The 24,124-nt window shown below is 40.4% G+C and overlaps 1 protein-coding gene across 1 annotated transcript in view; it reads left to right on the plus strand.

Moving 5' to 3' along the window:
* ptprdb (protein tyrosine phosphatase receptor type Db) overlaps positions 1-24,124 on the plus strand; it is a 154,835-nt gene that overhangs the window by 94,411 nt on the left and 36,300 nt on the right. The window contains exons 7-16 of the mRNA XM_086295938.1: positions 3,431-3,576; positions 6,303-6,444; positions 13,017-13,205; positions 14,496-14,504; positions 17,060-17,077; positions 18,791-18,901; positions 19,890-19,901; positions 20,356-20,625; positions 22,510-22,619; positions 23,466-23,663. Coding sequence (XP_086152064.1) covers positions 3,431-3,576; positions 6,303-6,444; positions 13,017-13,205; positions 14,496-14,504; positions 17,060-17,077; positions 18,791-18,901; positions 19,890-19,901; positions 20,356-20,625; positions 22,510-22,619; positions 23,466-23,663 — 1,205 coding nt within the window. The remainder of the gene's footprint in view (positions 1-3,430; positions 3,577-6,302; positions 6,445-13,016; positions 13,206-14,495; positions 14,505-17,059; positions 17,078-18,790; positions 18,902-19,889; positions 19,902-20,355; positions 20,626-22,509; positions 22,620-23,465; positions 23,664-24,124) is intronic.

A 24,124-nucleotide genomic window follows, 5' to 3' on the forward strand; every position in this document is an offset into this window, starting at 1 on the left:
GTCTTGAGAATAAAATATACATTTCAGTCGTTGTTCATTACTCGGCACATATTCATGAATTTCTCTGCGCATTAAAAGTAGACTTTTATTTATCAAACCTTTAAAGTTCCACTACTTTCCATCTGTTTTCCCTACCAAACATCAGCTCTCCATTCTTATATCTAATCACATTCCCAATCCTAGTACACTATATCCGTAAATCATGCTCCCTGAAGGTTTGTTCTAGCATCTGTTCTTACAAACCCGATCTCTCTCTCCCTCCCTCTAGGTTAAGACAGCATCTGCCAGCTATAATATGCCCCCATAGTCTCCTACACGGTGCCATTAGCTTCCTTTAGTCTGGCTATTTGTCTTTTCAAAGTGCTTCTTCACTGAGCCCCCATCACCCCATTGCGGTTAATTCCGAAATGGCATAATATTTGTCACCATTTACAAAATTAAAACTAAAAATTGGACGGAAAAGACAATGTCTAAATGTGAAAGCATGTGTGAAGAAGTCAAAATTATTCAGGTTATAGATCCTCAGTGCTACTTGGTGGTAACCAAATTCTTATGTTTCTTTTATTTTTAATTACAGGGAAGATCTGAAGATTATCTTTTTGTTTACCGTAGATCTTTAGCCATGACTCAGAAGTGGTGCAGGGACAGGAGCTGACCGAATAATTTCTGCAATCTGTTGTGTAGATTAGGTCCCACTATATGGATTGCTATGTAGGCCACCCTTCTTCCACCCCCCCACACACACTCACACCAGAGTGGAAAGATTGGCACCGTCTAATTCCCTCTAAATCTCTCTCTGTGGACCACTTAGTAGTTTTCCTTCACTTCCATCTTGGATCACATTGAAGGATGGTGTGAGGAAATGTGGTAACATATGGTAACATTCATGAGCACCTTCTCACTGTAATTGTTCTTCATTTTTCCGAGTCCATCTACATCAGCAAAACAATGAACCTGTACATATTCCGTCCCTCCTGAAAACATGTACAAATATTTAAGTTTCCTTTTGAGTTTCAGCTTCTCTCCTTTGGCCCAGATGTCAATGCTTAATCCCACCAAGTGGCACAGTCACAAAAAAAACCCTGATGATCAAGGCAAAAGACAGACCAGTTAGGACACCCAGAGGGAGGAAACCAGAGGCGGAGAACAGTGAAGATGAATTCAGAGAAAATACAGTGAAGTAACTGAAAGGGAAATCAAAGAAAAGAGAATAAGGATGAGAGCCAATAAAGAGAGGGGAGGAGAGAAGAGATGGGGAATTGCGAGGAGAGAGTTGGGAGAAGTGTGGAGCATACGGTTGGAACCCCACCTCCCTTCATAAAGTCAGTCAATGTGACAGGAAGACTTATGTAACACCCCAGAGATGGAGGGAGGAGATGGGGAAAGAGTAACAAGGAGAGGATGAAAGATGGAGGAAGGAGAGCAGCTGTGAAGCGGGAGAAAGAAGGGATTCAGTGGTTAAAAAAACTGGGATGGGGTAGAGAGATAGAGAGGCAAAGCTTAACGTAAGACAATTAAACACGAGATGTATGAAGAGAATGATCAGGGTTAGGGTGGGTAAAAAAGAAGAGGGGGATAGATAAAAAAAAAAAGCAATTGGAAAGATCTACCGTTAGTATGGCCCTGCTGCCTTTACACTTTTCATTTGTTTTGTGGGGGAGAGATTAGCAAGAGGATTAAGAGAGAGATTCTCCTGCTCTTCATTCTTTCTCTTTCTCTCATGCTCTCTCTCCCTCTCTCTCTCTCTCTCTCTCTCTCAGAGGGACACACCAATCTACTCGCTCATGCATCACACACACACACATGCATTATAATGACACACGCAAAAAATGTTGCACATACTTTACATGTTATAGCTGCAGGCAGGTCATTATTTCTGTTCTCTGTTAATCTGCAGACTGCTTTTCTGCTTGACTGATTTGTTAACTAAGATACTAAGATACTTTTTTTGCTTATATTTTTGTTTTGTATACATGTTTACCAGGAGGATCTGCGAGTTTTCTTATTTTAAAAGCTTGGCCTGATGAAGGTATTTCTTGCCTCGCAGCTGACTGAAATAAATACACGACTAATAAGTTGTCAATTTTTTTTTGGCAGTCACCGCGAGCCTGTCGATAAGCATTTAGTAGCCTAGTCGTAACCCAAAACATGCGGTTTGCATGTAATGTGGCACGGAGGATGAAGAAGAACCCGGAAACATGCACACGTTACCTTTTTCTGGCTCTCTGACACAGACGCGCACACACACACATTGTTTTAGTCAGTCATTGAGGTAGATTTGGCTGCGAGCCAGTGAGGTGTAGAGGTGATTGGGCAGCTTGGGGCTCTCCGGCTATGTTTGCCAGTACATCTGGCTCGCTCGCGCTCCGTCTCACCCCTCGGTGTCTTGCTCGCTCCCTCTACTGCTCTCCATCTGTCTCTCTCACTCGTTCCTTTTATCTCATTCACTCCTCTGTTCATTTCTTCCCACTCTTTCACACACACACTCACTCTCTCTCGCTCTCTGTTTCCTTCCCTTTTCTGAAGAGCTTAGCTTTTCTCCCTTACTCCCTCCCTCCTTTTAAACAGCAAAAAGCAATTTCTCTCCCTTTGTCAGGGCGGTTGGCGGTAAGCCCTTAAGTAGGGATTTTCTGGTTTGGCTGGAATGCCATTAGGCAAGCTGGTGGTGACGTGCCGTGACTGACGTGCCGAATCTATTTGATGTCATGATGTCACAATCCAGCGGAGGCTGCGGTTATGATATTGTTGGCGTCCCTGGAACGAGGGGCTTTAGTGGTCATGTCAGGAGTAAGTCTTCATAAATCCTTTATGGCATATAAATATTAAGCTTCTTTGGTGGTACAGGGACAGAGGGAAAAACATGGCGGAACATACACAGACACATGTACAGAGAAAAAAGGACACACACAGACACACAGACAAAGCCAACCTCGTGAACATCCAACAGAAAGATGTGCTGAAGCTGTAGAGCTACTTCAAGAAGTAGCTGACATTATACCACACACACTCACACACACTTACACACATTTGGATTGTTGAAATCGTTTCCAGGCTGCATCATTGTCCTTAATTTTTCCTACTTAAACTGCATAACACATACACAGCTGGCGTCCCTCTTTCCCACTCCGTGTAAGTGCAGCACAGATCACAATCACACTTTAACTGTTACTGATGTGTAAGCAGAAGTTTGTGGTTTTATATGAAGTGATATTTGGGTGCGAAACAACAAAGCAGAGAACGGAAAAACATAATAATCTATTAGAGAATATTTGTAGGAGTGCCTGTAAATAGTAGTGGTGGAAATTCTATCAAGATTGTAACTGTATGTCACAACTTATCGTTTTGCTTTGCGGCATGTGGATGTGCATCCACACAGAGTAACACGCTCAGTGTGAACCTGATGTTTGATTTATGTTTTTTTTTCATGCAGCACCCCCTAGATTCACACGAACCCCAGAGGACCAGACAGGCGTCCAGGGGGGAGTCGCGTCCTTTGTGTGCCAGGCCGCAGGAGATCCACAGCCCAAGATTGTCTGGAACAAGAAAGGCAAAAAAGTCAGCAATCAGCGATTTGAGGTAAAGAAGCTGAGATACTAATGGGATTTGAAACGTTGTGTCTCCTGTAACATTAACTAACTTTTTCCCGTGGTGAAGTGCTGTGAAAGAAAATAGATTAGTGTCCAACAACAGAGATTTATTGGCTACTTGGAAGCAGCTGTGTTTGCAGTGAGTGGCCACACAGAGCACTGAGGCAAGATGACTGCTGCTACTGTCAGTTCTTGTTAGCATTTTCCTGTCTTGTTTTCTTTATAATTTTTCCCACAGCCCACGATTTATTTATTTATTTTTTAGTAAAAAGACTGCTTTGGGATGTTCACCATGGCAGACCATCTGCCTCCATCTCACCCCATCTCTAGCATCCTCCTTCACTACATCCATGAAGCTTCTCTGTGGTTTACCTCTTTTCCTCCTGCCTGAGAGCTCCATCTTCAACACCGTGTGTCTAATATTCACCAAAATCCTTCCTCTACATAACTGTCCCTCTGATATATTCATCATTTCTAACTTTGTCCATTCTAGTCACTCCCATCGAAAATCTTTGCATCTTCAACTCTGCCACCTCTGGCTCGACCTCCTGTCTTTTTGTCAAACATACATCACAGCAGGTCTCACCACCATCTTGTAATCCTTCCGATTCACTCATGCTGTTATCCCTCTGTCACAAATCATCCCCAAAACTCGTCTCCACCCACTCTTCCTGCACTCTCCCCTTCACCTCTCTGACGCCAGGTATTTCAACTGATCTACCCTCGCTACTTCTGCTCCTTAAATATAGCTGTTAAAAGCACCGATATAATTGGCAATCAGCTGAAAATGATTTCCAGCTGTTATTGTAATCACTTAATTGTTCAAAGTACTAATGAGAATTGTGGAAAACAAAAGAGGAAGCCGAAGATAATGTGTAATTTTTATAGTTTATTGTTCATACTGAGATGTCAAATATTAATAGGTTCAGTTTATAATCTTTGGATAATGCCAGGTTAACTGTTTATGCTGTCATACAACATAGCATGAAAGTGAAAAAGGATATTCCCAAAACTATTCGTCTAAAAAAAACTTTTTAAGAACAGATGTCGAACATTATAGTCCCAGCCGGCTGACAGCGAGGATGTTCTTTTTTTGTCTTATGAAACAAAACCCTTTGACGTTGAGAACAAAAAATAATAGCTGATGAAGTCAAACCGGCCTACTGAAAACTGTCTAAACATTCTTTAAATTTCCTGACATTTTAACAGAGCAGACGATCAATTATTTAAGAAACGTATTCATGAAACGTATTCATGAACAAGGATTATTCCAGAGCGTCAGAGCTATTGTAAAAGCTACTGACTCAATCATTGTCTAAATATAACAGGACTAGTTCTTGACACATTAGATTCCCCACTGGGAGAAAGGTGTGCTGTTTGTACAAAAATTGACATGTAGCTGTATAATGAGTGCCCATCACTATTATTATGGGATCATCTGATTGGTGGGGTTTTCTCTCTAATAATGTAGGGTCTTGCAGCATAAAGTACCCTGAGGCAACTGTTGTTGTCGTCTGTCCCTATTAAGAATAAATAAATTGGAATTGTGTGTATATATGTATACATACATATGTAGGTATATGTGTGTATATATATATATATATATATATATATATATATATATATATATATATATATATATATATATATATATATATATGTGTGTGTGTATATATATATATATATATATATGTGTGTGTATATATATATATATGTGTATATATATATATATATATATATATATATATACACATATATATATATATATATGTGTATATATATATATATATATATATATATATATATATATATATACATAATCCAATGCATCTGTTTGCATACAACAACAAAAACTGTCAATTTGAACAGTTTTTTATACTGCCATACAGATGTCTGGAATGCTTCAACTTTTTCATATGTCAGTTGATGCCTGGGGCTACACTATATGAGATTCTTATATGATCAGCCTTATTGGTTTCCCGTAGGCTCTAACCTTTGCTTTATTTCCCCACCCCACAAGTCACTCTTAGATGGAGATGTTGAATCAGCCTTGGTCCTGCTCAGCCAGTGTCACCCTCAGCTCAGGGTGCTTTTCCACTTTAATAAGTGGAGTTTCCTTCCAGGTTCAAGTTCACCTCAGTATCTTCCTGTTCATGATTAAATCACTCGAGGAGATATTTTATTTTTAATCCAGACTATATAACATTTGGGCTACCTGCTGTATATTTCCCATTGACGTCCTGTAGGTTAGGACTTGTTGTGGGATTTATTTTTATTGGATTTCAGTCAGTGGAAACATTCCCAGAATTCAGAATCCAGATAAATTACATGCATGTATTAGACTTATGCAACAGCAGTTATAATGTGCAGTCCAGCAGATCTGAAAAATCTGGTCATTACATGTGAAAAAGAACATGAGAGATATTCAAGTGTAAGGTCTTTGCTTCTCTCAAACCTGAGATCTGTTTTAAGCTGTGTTTTCAACGATGTCATACTTTGGATTCAGCTTTCCATAGTAAAAAAAAAAATGGGGGGAAAGCCTTAAAAACCTTTTCCTTTGCAAATACAAATGATCCAAACAAATATGCTGCCACTGAATTTTGGGAACTGCACGTTATGCACTCCTTCATCAAGGAAATCTTTGACCTTGCGCATTCTCCAATCTATAATAGAAATAGAAATTTTAGCGGCTTTAACATATTCCCCCACTAACAGGTTATAGAGTTTGATGATGGATCCGGCTCAGTCCTGAGGATCCAGCCGCTGAGGACCCCCAGAGACGAGGCAGTTTATGAATGTCACGCCTCCAGCTCTGCAGGAGAGATTACTGCCACTGCCAGACTCACTGTGTTACGAGGTCAGTGTGAACTCCCCCACACAGTTTTTCCATCCAGCTGTCTCACATCTTAGGTGGCGTTTATAATCTGTACATAAACAGCTAATAAATTGTTTATGACACACTTCATTTTATAACAAATGGGGTTTTCCTGGCTCAGAGTGAACCTTTGAGGGTTCACTCTGAGGGTAACATGAGAATTTTTATTGACGAAAAACAAAAGCATTTGTCTTTTCAGGAGTTTAGAAAGACCTCTAAAAACGAAGTAAAGTAGTCTAGTAAGCGTCTGCATCACACCTAGCTGTGCCATTTCATTTGATTGTGAATTGATCAGGCAGCAACACGCCATCCACTCTAGGTATGCAGACTAGTAGTTCATCCATCCATCCATCCATTCTCTTCTGCTTATCCATTTCAGGGTTGCAGGAAGGGGAATGCTGAAGTATATTATGCAATTTACATACGTGTGTGTGTGTGTGTGTGTGTGTGTGTGTGTGTGTGTGTGTGTGTGTGTGTGTGTGTGTGTGTGTGTGTGTGTGTGTGTGTGTGTGTGAGAGAGAGAGAGAGAGAGAGAGAGAGAGCGAGACTTCAGTGGTTAAGAAGTTTGCCTCACAGTGAGAGGCGTGTGGGTCTGAATCTCCTGCTCCTCATCTTTCAAAAGATGAAAGGAAATGCTCTTTTCACTTTTCAACCAAAATTCTTCAATAACCCAAAGAAACAAGGGTTTCATTTTTTAACTAAATGTCAGTGTCATTTAGACTTCTGCAAAAGTCATCTTTTCAACAGCTTTTCAGTGGCTTTTTACTGGATGGATTGGCCCTGTTTAAAACCCCATCCTTTTGTTCCTAGTAATACTTCTATGCCAAAAAATTCTCCATCCATTCATCCAACCTGGTAGCTGGGAGAGGCTCCAGTCCCCCCAGCTGCCAGAGAGCGAGAGGCGGGGTACACACTGGACAGGTCGCCAGTCTGTTGCAATCTCTTTATAAAGGCAGGTTCCATGCCCATGTGCTTGATTTTGTACAACTGTGGCAATAAGGCTGACAATATGTACATGCAAAGATTAAGTAGTGCGCCTGTTTTGTCCATGTAGTATATTTGTATATACGTATACAGTATATACATCACCTCACCTTTAGACCTTAAAGGTGAGTTGCCTCAATGCACTTTATATTGTAAGGTAAAGACCCTCCAAGACCCTCCAATAGTACAGAAATATATATATATATATATATATATATATATATATGTGTATATATATATATTGGAGAATGACCGAGCTAAGATCCTGTGGGACTTCCAGATACAGACGGACAAAATGGTGGTGGCTAACCAACCGGACATAGTGGTGGTAGACAAACAGAAGAAGACGGCCGTAGTGATCGATGTAGCGGTTCCGAATGACAGCAATATCAGGAAGAAGGAACACGAGAAGCTGGAGAAATACCAAGGGCTCAGAGAAGAGTTCGAGAGGATGTGGAGGGTGAAGGTAACGGTGGTCCCCGTGGTAATCGGAGCACTAGGTGCGGTGACTCACAAGCTAGGCGAGTGGCTCCAGCAGATCCCGGGAATAACATCGGAGATCTCTGTCCAGAAGAGCGCAGTCCTGGGAACAGCTAAGATACTGCGCAGGACCCTCAAGCTCCCAGGCCTCTGGTAGAGGACCCGAGCTTGAAGGATAAACCGCCCGCAGGGGCGTGCTGGGTGTTTTTTATATATATATATATATATATATATATATATATATATATGTATATGCACATTAAACAATCATTGTTTTTGCAGGTTTTCTTAACTAACTGAAGCAATATTTAAAAAGAAATAGTTGCAATGGTTAACTGCTCCTCTGATAATTTAGTGACAATGATTTGCAAATGACTATTCCTGTTTGTAACCCAGAATAACAGGATAAAGTGGGTGTAACTAATGGATGGCTGAGTGAATGGATGGAAATTGGAGGCTTGGGGGATTCTTCGCAAGCGGCTATATATTCAAGTGTGAGCCTGGATCCGCTGCAGTAGACGGTTTAGTGTTCGCAAGAGTCCATTAATGCAGATAGTGATGTTAGTGTTAGTGGAGTCCATTAGGAGAACATTATGTACCAGTTGTTTGAAGCTCAAGAGTGTCTTAGTGAGTGAAGTTGCTCAAGTGTGGATAATCACATTGCCTGCCTTTACAGTACATGCTTATGGGGAACGGACATGCAGCCTATTGTTCTGTCTTCTCATGCTTTCTCTCCCCTTCTGTCTTTCTCTTTCTCTCTGTGTCCCTCTTGTCTGTCTGATGGGTGATAGCATAGTTTTCAGTTCTTCCTGTTTCTCTTATACTTGTTTTTGTTTGTTTCCAAGTCCATCCCTCCTACTTTTACTCTTTCCCTTTCCTCTCTTTATCTTTTCAAACATTCCTCCTTTTCCCAAACTCTCGCTCATTCTGTCTCTCCTCATGCTCTTAGGTCTACTACACAGCAGCCTCTAAATTATTCACATCAGACCACTCTTTGCATCTTCTGTGCTGTTCCGCTCCATCCATCCAGAATTTTTCCTGTCTCACATGGTCGTCTTTGTGCGTGTTTGTGCACTTGTCCATCTGAGTGCAAGCAGGCATGCTTACTTTTGTGTGTGTCTGCGTCTATTTTTGATTTTTGTTTTACTCTTGATGGATGAATACACTCATTTCCAGGTTTTTTTTCCTTATCAAGACCATAACCACTCAAGCACACACACACTCACATAGAGACATACAAACGTATCCTCAATCTAAAACAGTCCGCCTTTATGTAGTGATTAGCCTCTTTCTGTTCCTCTGAGGACTCATTGTGTTGTGGATGAATAAAAGGCCACCTGGGAGCAGCTAATAGTCCCCGATAGACTGTCAGTCCAAATGTACCCACACAAATACACACACACGAACACACACACACATACACACTTAAACAAAAGCACTCAAACACACATGCAGTCTTGTCAGTCATGTCTCCATGCCTCCCCTCTGGCTCTCTAAAGACACAGCTCCGGTGACTGACTGACTGACTCACTCTCTGACAGGAGGGATCCAGTGTTAAGGTCAGCTGGCTTAATTACTGAGGATTAGAACCAGGCTAATTGAAATCTGGGCTTCCAGTAAATGGCTGTGATTGGCAGTGGTTGAAATAATAATGAAGCTGAGAGCAATTATGTGCTTTAGTATCCGTGGCACAATCAGGTATTGTATAACTAGTGGTTGAAGACAAAGCTTGTGCGTTATTTTAGGTACTTGAGCCCAAAAAAATAAAGTTAATGATGGAGTTTTGTAGTTCCAACTTATTTACTTTCTTCTGTTTGTGTTCAGTGACAACTTCTTGTTGTCATGTGGTGCTTTTTGCAACAATAAATGACTTGTAACAGTGCTAGAGTGTTGCAGGCACACCTGACAAACCCATCACAGACAGAAGGAAGAGGTTAACACGTCAGAAACACAACATTTTATTAGGAAATCTAAAGTCATCTGTTTTATAAGCATTCACTGTTTATACTGTGCAGCAGTTGTGAATGGCAGAAACAGGTTTGTTTGCAGGTGCACTCTGGGTTCTGATACAGCAGCCAGCTCATTCTTCCCATGATTATAAAACCAGGCTTGACTTCCAAATTTACAGATGACAAACCCAGAAAGCAATGCGTGCAGAATTCATTTTGGAGGTCTTATATAAAGGGGACAGTGTTCGCGCAGTGGTTCCCATGATTGCGAGAGCGGGGCTTTTTCTATGAGCTGTGAAATTATCTGGGTGGCTCTCAGTGGAAATGGTGAAGTAGGGAGCACATCCAAATGAAACAATGTGATGTGTGCAAGGCCACGCCAACAAGGGAGTGTAGGGTTACTAATCTACCCTGACCTCAGGGGGTTCTTAGCTGTTACCATTCAGCAGCCCAGTCTCAAATACACATGCTGCAGCGGCTTTGACCCAAACACACTGCGGTGTTGCTTACACCTGTCGCCATCATGGATGGCGGAATGCTGATTGTGTGCGCACGTTAACTTGTGTGTGTGCTTTAGCCAATTGAAACCTCCCTCAACCTTTCATTTACATCACTTTCCACCTTGTCAACTTTAAATTTGTGTGTATGTGTTTGTCTTTGTGGTGTTTCTTTGTACATATACCTCTATGTGTGTGCAAATATTTTCAGCTATTACATGAGCATACTTGTGTGTTTTGCAAGGCTTTAAACGCTTCAACCAGCAGTGGTACATTTCCAACTTTGTTTTCTTTGCGCACATGCTAAGTGGTTGTAGGAAAGGGGCAGAGAAAGATGCACGTTCTCAGGGAGTAGCATTCTGACTGTGCACCCTCAATGTTCAGTGCAGTGTCCCACCCCAGGTAGATGAAATAGAATGCATTATTCCTGCCTACAAGGGGCTGGCTTTGAAGTAAGCGTTTGCATAATGAAAGCAGAGAGAATCATGATTGTTATGCTGTATAGGTCCCTTGTGCTCTCTCTCCCTCTCTATTTCTCTATTTCTCTCTCTTGTTCTCTCTCGCTGTGTTTTCCTTTCTGTCACTCTTTCTTTTTCCCAGTCTGTTTGAATCTATTCTGGTCTATTCTCCTTCTCTCTTTTTTCTTCTTCACACTTTCGCCCTCTTCGCCACCCGTGCTCGCTGGCACGCTCGTACACACAAACACCTTCTCATCTTGTTCTCTTGGTTTTTTATTATGTCCGTGTTTCCATTTGTCGGGCGTGGTGATTGATTGAAACCGGAGCTGTTAAAAGGCCACACACGCACTCATGAAACCGGCGTCTCACGACCTATCAGCCATGGTTCGATGGGCTGGTACCAGAATTAGCATCTCCTTGGCGAGGTTCAGCGCTAGGATTTCCCGTTAATGAGGTTCTGTTTGGCGTAGAGGGATAAAGTCACAAGGGATTCTGGGTAAAACAAAAAATATATGTATGCGAGTGTTTGTGTGTGTGGGATTGTGGAGGGTTGAGGGCTTAAAATAAACTTGTCTTCTATATAAATATTCCTTGTTCGTCTGACTTTATTTAACGATTTTATTCCCTGTATTATAGATGACTCACAAATGTGGCATTCATTGTGTAGCCTTGAACAAAGTTTTAAAAACCTGGTTTGCTCTGTAGCTTTTTGATTCAAAGGGGGGATACCGTATCATTTCAGTTTTTAGTGAGCTGGGTTCACTCGTCTTTGATCCCCTACTTCCTCGAAGCCATTGTCCCCCCCTTCTGTTAAATCTTCTACTTCAGTTGAATGAAGTTGGTTCGCTGCCTTTGATTTCCTCTCTCACAGTGAAATGACTCTCTATTTTTGATTTAATTGATTTAATGAAATTACATTTGATTTTCCATCCCAAAAGAGTGCAAGTCCCAGTAGATAAGTCTTTATAGGGCTCACACATTTGACTTTATGCAACCTGCTCATGCTGTAGAAAACGCGGCGCTACAGAAACTGTAGCTCACCTGATTCCTGTTCAAAAAGCTGTTGCCTAAAGCATTAGTGAATTTGTCAGGTAGGATGAAATGTTACTTATGCTATTTGACCTCACTATTGGATTCTTCAAAAGTCTTGCCTCTGGACTCAAGGCTGATGAAACATATTTTGACTTAAACTGAATCCAAATTAGTCTTTTACCATTTAGCTCGCAAGTTTTCCCCTGAAAGTTCCTCTGAGACTGGACTAGCATTTGAACCTCCCTGATGTCATTTCGGTGCTTAAGCTGTGTGTCTTCAGGCCTCAGGAATTTCTTACATTGAGCACAGACTGATCACTGTGTGAGAGCTTTCTTAATAGCCTAAATTGCACTGCTCGCAGACAGGCGGGACAATCTCAAGTATTAGTTTGACATTTGGGGAAACACAGTTATTTGTTTTCATGCTGAATTCTTGGTGAGATCTACTCCCAAAGATTTAAGTAAGGGGGGTGATTGGCTGCTTTTCACTTCACATCCTTGTACCTGACAATTTTAAGAGGATTGTTTGTTTGTTTGTCTGTTTCTTGAGCCACTTAACACTGATCTCATTTAAGCATAAAACGATGCCTAACTCAAGGGATGAAGTAGTGTTGTGTCTACACATAACAGACAACTTAGGAAAGAAACTGTTTTAAATTGAATCTTTAGGCTTTTTGCCTAACAGCCTGTAACAAAAACACATAATTTGTTCCAATTTCTTTAGCTGAATCCACAAAAAATGCCAAAGATAACACAATTTTACAGGCATAAACTTTTATTTTTGCGCCAACAAGGTCATTCCCAAAGAGTTATTAGTACAAACTAGGCATATCTCTGTGTGGTCTGCAGTGTGGGCTGGAAGAATTGAGCAAACTGGACAGCTGAGGACAAACAAAGTGGCTCTCAGTGGGAGGGTGTTTTTTAAGGAGTTGAGGAAACTGGGAGAAATAGTCAAGGTATTCCAAATTACAGAAGAACTGGACAAAAATCAGAGACAACCTGTCTCATGGAACGATGGACTCAAATCTATTCAGTACAATCAAAACATGACAAACGTGTAAGTGAGGGTGAAAAGACTGCAGGAAGATGTTAGAAGAAAACTGCTTCTCTGTCTTACTAGGTTAAATATTTTACTTGTGTACCTAATCCTTCCAGAGGATCAGCTGCCCTCAGGGTTTCCCACCATTGACATGGGCCCCCAGCTGAAAGTGGTGGAGCGTTCTCGGACTGCCACTATGTTATGCGCCGCTAGTGGCAACCCTGACCCAGAAATTACCTGGTTCAAGGATTTCCTCCCGGTCAACACGTCCAATAACAATGGAAGAATCAAGCAGCTCCGCTCAGGTAACCAGTGCTTTTATCCCTCCATTCTTTTGCCTTCTCTTCAATCCCAGATTTTATTTCCACCTTAAGGGTTTTTCCTCCACCATTTTGTTTTATGTCCCCTTCTTAATATCTGCCCCTTAAACCCATTATTTATTTCCCATTCCTACAAAGTTTCTGTTTTTCTTGCCCTTGTTAACCCTTTTTCTTACTCCACTCTCCTCCTGCTATGGATACTGGCTGTATTTCTCAGCTGCCTCTCTTTCTGCTGCTGCTGCTGCTGTTGCTGCTGTTGTTATGAGTTGACTGTATACGGTTGCCAACCCTTCTAAACTCTTCTAAGCCTTTTTAAAAGTGGACTCCCGACTTTTCTCCTAATTCTGAGGTCTTCCTGTGCAAGTCACCATCACAGACAGTTAAAGTTTCTGTAAAAGAATACTAAAAATGTCCCTAAGAGACATCAGTGGGCTACATCTCTAGTAAAAACTCAAAAACTGTATCTACAGACAAGATTTAGCAAAACCAAGTGGTGGTGGCATGTACTGACTGAATGGCCTCTCTAACATAGAGCTCACTGCTGTGACTTACTTGAATAACATTTTGTTTTTCCTGATTTGAGCGTCCTGGGTGGATGTGACACTGAGCCCAAGAACATGTATTCGTGTTATCTGAGAAAATCTGATAACAGAATTTCAAAAACCAAAATTGAATAATACGAGGACAGTTTATTCTGTTCCAGTCAAATCATTAATCCATTTCAATCGAGATTTTTTTTTATATTTTTGTTTTTTTCTTGAGCCACAGTAGTGTGTAAGTCTGCTCCCTCCTCAGTCCTCCTTCTGCTTTCAGGGACCGACTCTGGACCTAAAACCCCCTTTCTTGTGATTGGACACCCAAGTCTCTGGCTTCTGTGTGGATATACCAACCTATTTGTTTGTGTCCCTGCTTTTTTTATTATTATTATTATTATTATTATCTGGCTCAACCCCCAAGACCCTGCACTGGATTCTTTATTATCTTAATTTATAAAGAAATTTAAAAAAAAACATTTAAAGGATGTAGAAAAATTGTTACAACTTAAATGTAAAATACTTGGTAGTTAGCCATGTTAGCTTTTTTAAGTGGTTATTATTATGATGAAAAATAGCGTGACTTGTATGATTCTTTAAAGTATAAATTTCCATGTCATTACTTTTTTTTGTGGAGTTTTCAAGGTGTTTCTACTAAGTCAACTCCTCTGTGTAACTAATGGTCCGATTGTAATGCAATGTCTATGCTGTTTCTTTTCTCTTTGTATCTTTTTAACCACAGAGTCCTTTGGTAAGTGCTTCTGTTCCAAGGCCCACACCCTCACTGTCCACTTTTCTATATACTGTTCACTAATGTTGCTACTGATTTTGCTGCTGCTCACTTTTACAACTATTGCAGTGTTATTAAAATGCATGGCATACTAACAGTTTTTACACAGCACAAAGCATAGATGTGAACACACCCACTGTAATACACGCACTTGTCTCTCAAAGCACCTGTACATTGTACTGGCTAAAGGTAGATGCCACAAAGAGGACGTACAAACACACACACACACACACAGACATGCACATAGAAAGACACACACACACTCTGTCAACCTAGATGTAGCTGACCTCACCCTCATCTGTGCACCTGCAGCCCTTCCACGCCCAGAGAATAATATTTTTTCTCCTCACACTCACCTATTTACTTTTCCACTCCTTTGCTAATTCAAATATTCTTTCCCTCACTCACTCACTCACCCTGCCTTTCACTCATCCACTTACTATCTCCAGTCTGCTGTATAAAGTTACCAGTCAATAGCTATGAGCTCTAGATGGCCACTGGTGGAGCCAGGATAAAGAAATCAATCGAGACCACGTTTCAGCCTTCTAGACATTAGCTGTGCATTGTGATAGGCATATATGAAAACATATAAGTCTAGCTGCTGTGGTGTAAAAGTAGTGGTCAGACGTTACACTGCATTAGTGTAAAAAAGAGCTTAGTAAGGATTAACTGTTTTAGAAAGAAGAAGAAACAATCTCGTCTGCTCAGTTTATGGATAGTTGAAAATTTAGTGATGCTGTAATTTCCACTAATTTTCCAACAATCACGTGAAATGTTTTAGACATTTGAATCATTTACTTGATTTAGAAAAACTTCTTTGGCATATAAATGCACAGTGGGCCAAATATGCGATTACTACAGCTTAAATTTTCCTGTAATGTGAGGACTCAGACCTTAGCTTTTCCTCATGTTACACCTTTAAAGGCAGAGTTGTATCTGTTAAATTGCAAATCTACTTTCTGATATATAGTTTAATCTGATTAAAACTGATGTTTTTTGTCATGTTAGTTTATAAATTTTAAAATTTCATTATAAGACTGAGGGGGGGGAAGTAGAGGCTGGCTTTAGCTTTCATTTCTCATAGGTAGTATTACCTTAAAAAACTTTGCTATACTTTTTTTAAAATACATTTTCAGTTTAGATACCTTAAGATGAGCCTAAGAGACATCAGCTCGACACATGCGTCTGATTTCAGTTGAGCATTTCTTGGCTGACAGTTGATGCCCTGCTGAAAGCGCTCTGATGTGATAAGCCCTATTTTAGTGGTGGCACAAAAGCTTGCGCTTTATCGGTTTGGTAATTTCCTGACCTTTAAATGACTTTACTTTGCGACCACACTGTGCGCACGTCACACAAACAGGTGTGAGTTCATTCCAATAAGTCAGCGCCGCGTGGGGTGTCTGCATTTTTGGTGGAAAATATGTATAGACGTGCTGGGAAAAGTTATCTGGGAACCACGCTGTTGTGATTTCATCAGCGAGAGCAAATGAAGTATGACAGAGTATGAAAATATGTATTTATGATTTATGCAAATACATCACCTTAATTAATCGCTCTCCAGACAGTTGAGTCTTTTAAATCACCATAAAAAATGTTTATTTTGTGCAAAGCTGCATGTCAGCATTTATCATTTAAGGTAGTTCTGAGAGATTAGGGCACATCAAAGGCTTCTGCCACGTTTTTATTGTTTGTTTCTGGTATTATTCCACAACTTGAATAAAAACCCACACCATCTGCCTTTGGCTGAAAATTTGATGTGTTGTGTGTTTAGGATGTGCCTTTCGGCACCACCCAGACAATAATAACATTTTTTAATCAGCCTCTTGCTGTTTTTGGAGCTGTTGTCATCATGCATCACTGTAATTGGCACAGCTGTTTCAGAGAATAGAGACCTGTGATGTGACTGGCTAAGAGTGAATTTACTAGGAAATTCACTACTCAGATGAACTCAGAAGCCACGAACTAAAATAGCGGGTGCTTGCCTTGCATGGGGCAAATATCGCATTATCTAATAGAGGTTTTAACACACTTTGCAACTAGCAGGATTAAACCTGGTTTCGAGCCATTTAGAGGACAAGAGCAGTTAAAAGCTCATAGTAGTTAATGGACTTAGAGTTCGCCAATACACTTTTTAGACACCCAGATGAGTGTAGTGCAGACACCCTTCTCCTATAGCCACATCCACCCCTGCTACAAGTCAATAAAGTCCAATCAATAACCCATCTCCTTATAGCTCTGTCACTGTCTATCGCTCTATCTCAGGTCAGTTTTTCCTCTTCTCAGGCTTATTCTGTCTTAGTTTATTCTATTTCCTTTATGCCTCTTCTTCCTCTCGCTCTGTAAGGATCTATATTTTGAGTCTTTCTCTCTAATTTGATTCTTCTCCTTGCCAAGTTACTCCCCACCCCGACCCCCTTCCCCCAGTCCCTCCCTCCCTTATCCCCTTCTCCTTCTGTGGTACTAACATTTTCTTCTTCTTCTCCTTCTCTAATCTCGTGCATTCATTGCCCACTCAGGTGGCACGCCCATACGAGGTAAGACTGCTGGGAGGACCAACATGACACAGTGGCCTGATTCCTTTTCAACCCCTGGTTCCTACTTGTCTCACAGATCTGAAAAGCAGCCCCGGGTGGGTTAATCAATATGGGGTTTAGTCCAAAAGACTCAAGACTCTGTGACATTGGTAAAACTCATCCAACTGCTTCAGATCTGCAGTAGGTGCAAGAGGAGGAATTGGAGTTGAGCAAGCAACTCATTATACTATGACTGTCACCTCCCCTCTTCTCATCCTTCATCCCCTCTTCACACTTTAATTTTTCCATCTCAGCCTCAGCGTTCACTCTGTAACAAAGAAGTCCATTGCTTCCTTCCTTGTCATGTTGTGATCTCTCTTTCGTACCCATCAGTTTAACCACCGTTCACATCGACCGTGTTTCCAATCAAACGCATGATATGTTTACAACTTGGTTTTCTTTCTTTGTTGCTTAGTTTGAGGTGAAAAAGCGTACTCACTTCTACCTCTGTTTGTTTGTTTGTTGCTTTTTAAATTTTTGTGACCTGAATTTCTTTTTTTTTTTTTCTCTCTTTTTCTCAGAGGTCTTGACCTAAGCTTGGCCTGGCCTCTCCTTCTACCTTGTCTCTATTTGCCCAATCAAACGTCCCAGTTTTGTTTTTCCTCCCAGCTGTTATTCGCTCAGGCTGAAAAGTCCAGATGGCAAAGACTCAGACACACACTTGCAAACATGAGTGCGCTCACACGCACACATAAATTCTCAAATCTCCACACGCACACACACAGAAACACACATACTTTCATGGTTTTTACCATTACCTCTCTCTTTACCTCTCTCATTACCGATAAAAAGCCCCAAACAACCACTTTTTTGATAAAGTTTTTATGGGCGCTTTTTTGCCTTACCACACCATCTTTAAAGAACCTCTGGTTGACTCTTTTTTTGACAGTTTTTCTATTTTCAGGGAGCGAGAAAACATCGGTCCCTTCCCAAGGCTTTGCGTATGTCGTTCTTTTTTTTTTTCCCATCTGTTGGCCTTGACGGAGGTCGGTTGATGTCTTTACCTCCTTATTGGGTGTGTTTTAAATTGACATCACACTCCTGATCCCATTGGTGGATCCGAAAGGGTTGGGGAAATCTTATTGCCATGGCAATATCTTTTGTCAGACGTTATCCTTGGAAAATGAAACATGATTTGTTGCTTAATGTAACTGCATCTCAATTTTCAGCATTTTTTTTTCTTCTCAAAATACAGTGACGGATTTCTGCGCATTCTAGCTGTTTGTTTCATTTGCTTTGCATGAAGACCGCATTCTCCTTTTTTGTAGGTTTTGTTTTGGTCTTTTGGGTTGTTTTTCTCTTTTTTTCTTTTTTCTTTTTTTCATATTTTGAAATCAGGAAGCTGACCCTTGTTTTGGGCAGATTCTTGCTGAAAGTGGTAGAAACTTGTTAAAGTCGCTCTATAGATTTGGCTCTGTTTGTACCCCTACTTTCCTCAGAATGAGTTCAGCCTGTTTGTTTTCTGAAAATGCCCACAGACTCATTTATTCTTATTCTTTCTGCAGTTTTTTTTTTTACCATTTATATGTTAATGTATATACTTACTATATCAAAATTCCTAATGTCTTCCACTTCTGTGTGATTGCTCTTTCTTCTGTCTGTCTGTCTGTCTGTGTGACTCTCTGTCCTCTCTTTATCTTTTTGCTCTTCCTCTCCGTCCCTCCATGCATCCAGGTGCCCTCCAGATAGAGATGAGTGAGGAGTCAGACCAGGGGAAGTATGAGTGTGTTGCTACCAACAGGGATGGGACACGTTATTCCACCCCAGCTAACCTTTATGTAAGAGGTAAGAGTTTGAACACTTTTTTTATGATGATGCAACAATTCTAATGATTATGTGTGGATGAGATGAAATTTACACACACGTATCAGTAGATAGACCTATATTAGGAATATATCTAATTTATTAACATGATACAATGCTTTTAAGTAGACTATATTTTATAGTTTTTAGCTATCGAGCAATGAAACTGGATGGTTTAAGAATGAGCGCTCTTAAGGCTGGCCTAAATGTTTCACTCGAGTCACTTATCTCTTTGCCCTGCTCTCTTAGCCTTTAGACCTCAGAGAAAAACCAAATCATTGTCTGGTTAAAACTTGTATTTCTCTCCAAATCTGACAGCCATCTCACCTCCTCAGGCGCTGTCTTCCCCTCTGCTCCTTCAGCACACGCACGTTCACACGCATACCCACGAAATGTTTGAATCTCGGAGACATTTTTATTCCTGGGGCCTTTTGCTCTGTTGTCTGCCTTCAACCCACCCCTTAAAAAAGGTCTTAAACAGTGGAGCATCTTTTTTTTTCTTTTTTTCTGACTCCAACATGGCTCATGGGGATACATAGCAAACACTGAATTCACACACATTAGGATACACACCTATGTCATATATAAAATCCACATGCACGTACACATAAACACAAACAGCATACAGTCAGTGATGTGTGTCTAACAGTGCTTGCAGGGCCAGGGAAATCTTGCAGAGCTGCTCAGTGAGTGTTTGACAGGCAGTCTATGGAGACAGCTGGCAGAGGAGCCTGCCTTAAACAGGAACGCTTTCACCAACGTTGGCCATGTATGGCCTCCTTTTCTTTCCTGTCCTCCCCTCACACGTTCTTGCCCTTCCTTGCTCGTTCTCTTGTCCTTTCTGTATTTTGCCACCTTGCAAAGCTCTTTTTGTCTAACATATCTCTCTTTGTCTTGTATTCTCTTTCTGATATTTTGCATTTTCCTGTCTTTTCTTCCTCCTCCCGCCATGTCATATCTCCCACTGCAGAGCTGCGAGAAGGTTGGTACTGTAACGACCGAGTGGTTCTCTCGAGTCCTGAGTTGTTGTTTTTTGCCTTTTTTCTTCCATTAAACTGACACTTTCTGTTTGTGTGGCTCAGCTGTGGGCTGTGTGCAATACTGAAAGTCTAAACCCGCCTGTACATTTTACTCCAGAGTAATATACCATGTGCTGTTTTTCCATGTGAATGCATGTGTGTGTGTGTTGTGATTTTTGTTCTCCTTTTTTCTGTCTTTTATGTTCATAAAATTTTAAAATTCACATTAATAAAACATCTTGATATCACATGCACCCTAATGGTAGTGTACCAGACTGTTCAAATGCTTGTACTCTAACTTGAATGTCATAAAACTTTATCTCAGAACTCAAAACTCCTGATTGTTCTCCATCGCTCTGCACAATCATTAAATTGTAATTGTTTGTCTTCTCTTGCCTTCTTTGCCGTTTGGTCCAGTGCGCCGTGTCCCCCCTCGCTTTTCCATTCCTCCGGCGGATAGCGAAATCATGCCAGGAGGGAACGTCAACATCACCTGCGTGGCGGTAGGCTCACCCATGCCATATGTGAAATGGATGCTGGGGGCAGAAGACCTGACGCCAGAGGACGACATGCCCATTGGCCGCAATGTACTAGAACTGACTGACGTACGCCAGTCCAACAATTACACGTGCGTTGCCATGTCAACGCTAGGTGTGATTGAGGCAGTGGCACAGATTATAGTTAAAGGTGAGTAGTGGAAAGGATAGGAACAAAAGAGTTATACACCAACCTTAATCGAGGGCGATTTTGCTTATGACTTTGTAATAAGGCAGAACTGCAGTACTCTCTTTCTCTCTGTTTAACATGTATTTTTATTACAAAAGAATTAAAAAGTAAGACAGTAAAGAAACTTATTTGTATGAGAGCTCCTTTATATACGGATGTTAAAAATATGTATTGAAGAGGAAAGTAATGAGTGCATCTAATGAACACACTAAAGATGCAGTTCTGTACTATATGGACGCAGACAAATAGTCACTGAATACATTTGAAGCAGATACAAAGACAACTACATGTTTTACAGTTAATTAAAATTAAGAGGAAACTATTATAATGGAAGCCAGAAAAAAGGTTAGTAACCAAACACTCTCCACCAAGCAAACAATCACAAAAAAACAATGTCACTAGCTGCAACCTCCAAACACTCACACAGCTAACTTAGTGCAAACACACAGCTAACTAGCTGCAACCACTCACATGGCACTCTGGCGCCAGAGCTCACCTTTCTCTGCCCTTAAATACCTTTAATTGCTGACGTGAGTCAGCTGTACGATAGAAAAAGGTGGCACCTAAGGCAGGAGAGATGGTAGGACACGCCCACACAGGCAACTTCAGGAGGAGGCCCTGCTAGGGCCGTAACATGGACTTATGAGATTTAGTTAGATTTGTTTTGTTATGGTTTAGATTGGAAAAGGCTCTTTTTTATTGCTGTAACAGCTGTATCAGTTTGAATACTTAATTATTTCAAGAGGGTTAATTTGGTTTCAAATGCAACTCTATTCCTTGGGGAGCTGCTTTAAGCAAATGGAAATCAAAAGACAGTGTAGTGATGTGCAAATCTAAACTCAGTATTGTATGAAAAACGTGTTAAATACTGAAGCTGAGATTTTACTGTTGTAGTTACTTTGTGAAGAATGTGCTGATTTTGAATTGAGTTCCTGTAACTCTCAGAAAAGTTGGAACAGGGGTAAGAAAGAAAATTTGTGTTTTAAGAAAGTTCTTAGGAATAACGCCTGTTGGAGTATCTTTCAGCTATTTAGGCAAATGGGTAACAGGTAGCTAACGTAATGATATACTGTATGAAAAGAGCATCCATAGAGACTTTTAAAGTCTTTCAGAAGGAAAAATGGGGATTGTCATCACAAAAATTAAAAAGAAATGTTGAAATTTAAAGAGCTTGTGGTAAATCTATGTACTCAAAGGACAAGACCTAGAACAATATTGAATTACTATGATCTTCATGGCCTCAAGTGGCACTACATTAAAAACTGACCTAATGGGTTTGTGAAAATCTCTCTTTGAGCTCAATGAACAATGCTTGTCATGGTTTCTACTGTAAGACTTCACCATGCAATGAATAAATAAACATGAAAAGTGTAAGACAAAAATCCAGAAAGAGTTGCACGAGTTACACTGTATGAGTTCTGGGCCTGAACTCATGTAAGATTGTAAGACTCAGTCAAAAATATGAAATTCTTCTTTAAAAAAAATCAAGAACTGCATCCTGTGGGCTACCAGTAAACTAGTCTTACTTCTGTCAGCAAGACAATACCAAGCCATGTCTATACATTAAACTAGCACAGCTTTGCAGTAAAATGCTGTTAAGTGGTCTTAAATTCATTGCGTGTTTCTCTTCAAGACAAAATATTTAGAGAATTAATTAAAAAAAATATATATGACAAAGAAGGCCCTGATCTGCTGAGCAGCTTAAATCCTATCAAGAAACACTGAGAAAATGTTGCTTGGGGCGCTTAAAAAAGAGGTGATGCACTAGAGTGCTAAACGTGTCTCTGCCCAGCTGTCTATTACAATAAACAATAAAATATGTCTCGTCTTTTTTCCACACTTCAGCTTTGCCAAAGGCTCCTGGCATGCCTGTGGTGACAGAGAGAACTGCAACAAGCATCACTCTCACCTGGGATTCTGGAAACCCTGAACCCGTCTCCTACTATATCATACAGGTATAACAGACTTGTAAGCACGTAAACATTACCTCCCTCACAGCACTATATGTACACAAATTGCTGAGACACACATTATACAACTCGAATTCCAAGAAACTTGGGATGTATAATGCTGTATACATAAAACACAATCCAGTGAATTCCAGATCTCATAAACCAATATTTTCAGAACAATGCACAGAAAGCTTGAATTGAGGCATTTTATCATTTTATTAAAAATACAAAACGTGGAACAATTTCGCAATAATGTTCCTCAATGTAAACGTGTAAAGACTCGTTATCGAGAATAAATAATATCGTTAAAGGATTTAGAAAATGTCATGTTTTCTATGTTCTGTTGTAAATAAAAAATGCTATTTATGAATTATTGCATTCTCTGCATACCCAGAGTCTTAGCACTAGGATTTATCAATATAAACTGTTATTATGTTGGCCTCAAGCCTACTTAGTATGGCTGCAAAGGCAGGAATCCCTGTTTCTCCCAATACTAATAACCTTCCTCGAAGTGTTCAAAGTAAATCTGGTGTCCTGTGAATACTCCCTACTGACAGTGGTAAATTCATAAAAGAGAATGAATTAATAGTACTATGGTTAACAGTAGTATTGAAATACTCACTTTCTAAATTGCAGGACTCCTGCATGAAACATGAATTGCCAAATTTCACTCTGTACATTTCAATGTAAATCTAGATGAGTAGATGCAGGTATGGTTTTACATAGTTTTGATGTATTTATGTATACAGACACAGCTGTAGCTGTTAACTCAATACAAAGTTGTTTATTGCAGCTTGAATTCAGTCTGTACTACTTCTTCTTCCCCTTTTCATCTCTTGTTTCATCTAGCATCGCGCCAAAGGCTCAGAGGACCCCTATAAAGAGATTGATGGCATTGCTACAACACGCTATAGTGTGGGCGGCCTGAGTCCTTACTCTCACTATGACTTTCGGGTGGCAGCTGTCAACACCATTGGTCAGGGCCCCTCCAGCGAGGTGGTGGAGGCTCGCACAGCTGAGCAGGCCCCCTCCTCGCCTCCTCGCCAGGTCAGGATGATGCCTTTATTTGACAAAGTGGAAAGCAGTTTTTACAGCGATAAAAATGTTCTTTCCAAATATGGATCGAGGCTATTTTTGACTCTGAGACAGCCGTTGCTGGAGCTGTCTGTCCATCCTGTTCTATTCTCATAAAAGCTTTGAGGGAATTTCAAATTTGGTACAAGCATACATACTGGAATGATTAGAATTTGTTCAAAGGGCCATATACCAGGATTTATTTCACTAATTATTGCAAACTATGGTATACAAAAATGTGGAATTGGATAAAATATCACAGTGATGGCATTTTAGCCAAAATAAATCATCATAATTTTCTATAAAATACATGTTTCTTATATTTATATAGGGTTTTAAATCATTTACATTTGGTCAGAGACCAAATTTTTCTAAGGCTTCACCTCACATATTATACATTTTACATATCATAACATTTCATATTACATGTAGAG

Source organism: Aulonocara sp. 'chitande type north' Nkhata Bay, linkage group LG6 (genome assembly GCF_057382095.1).
Source record: "Aulonocara sp. 'chitande type north' Nkhata Bay isolate Kocher_YH1m ecotype deep benthic linkage group LG6, A_spYH_male_GT1.1, whole genome shotgun sequence".
Classification (NCBI taxonomy): Eukaryota; Metazoa; Chordata; class Actinopteri; order Cichliformes; family Cichlidae; genus Aulonocara; species Aulonocara sp. 'chitande type north' Nkhata Bay.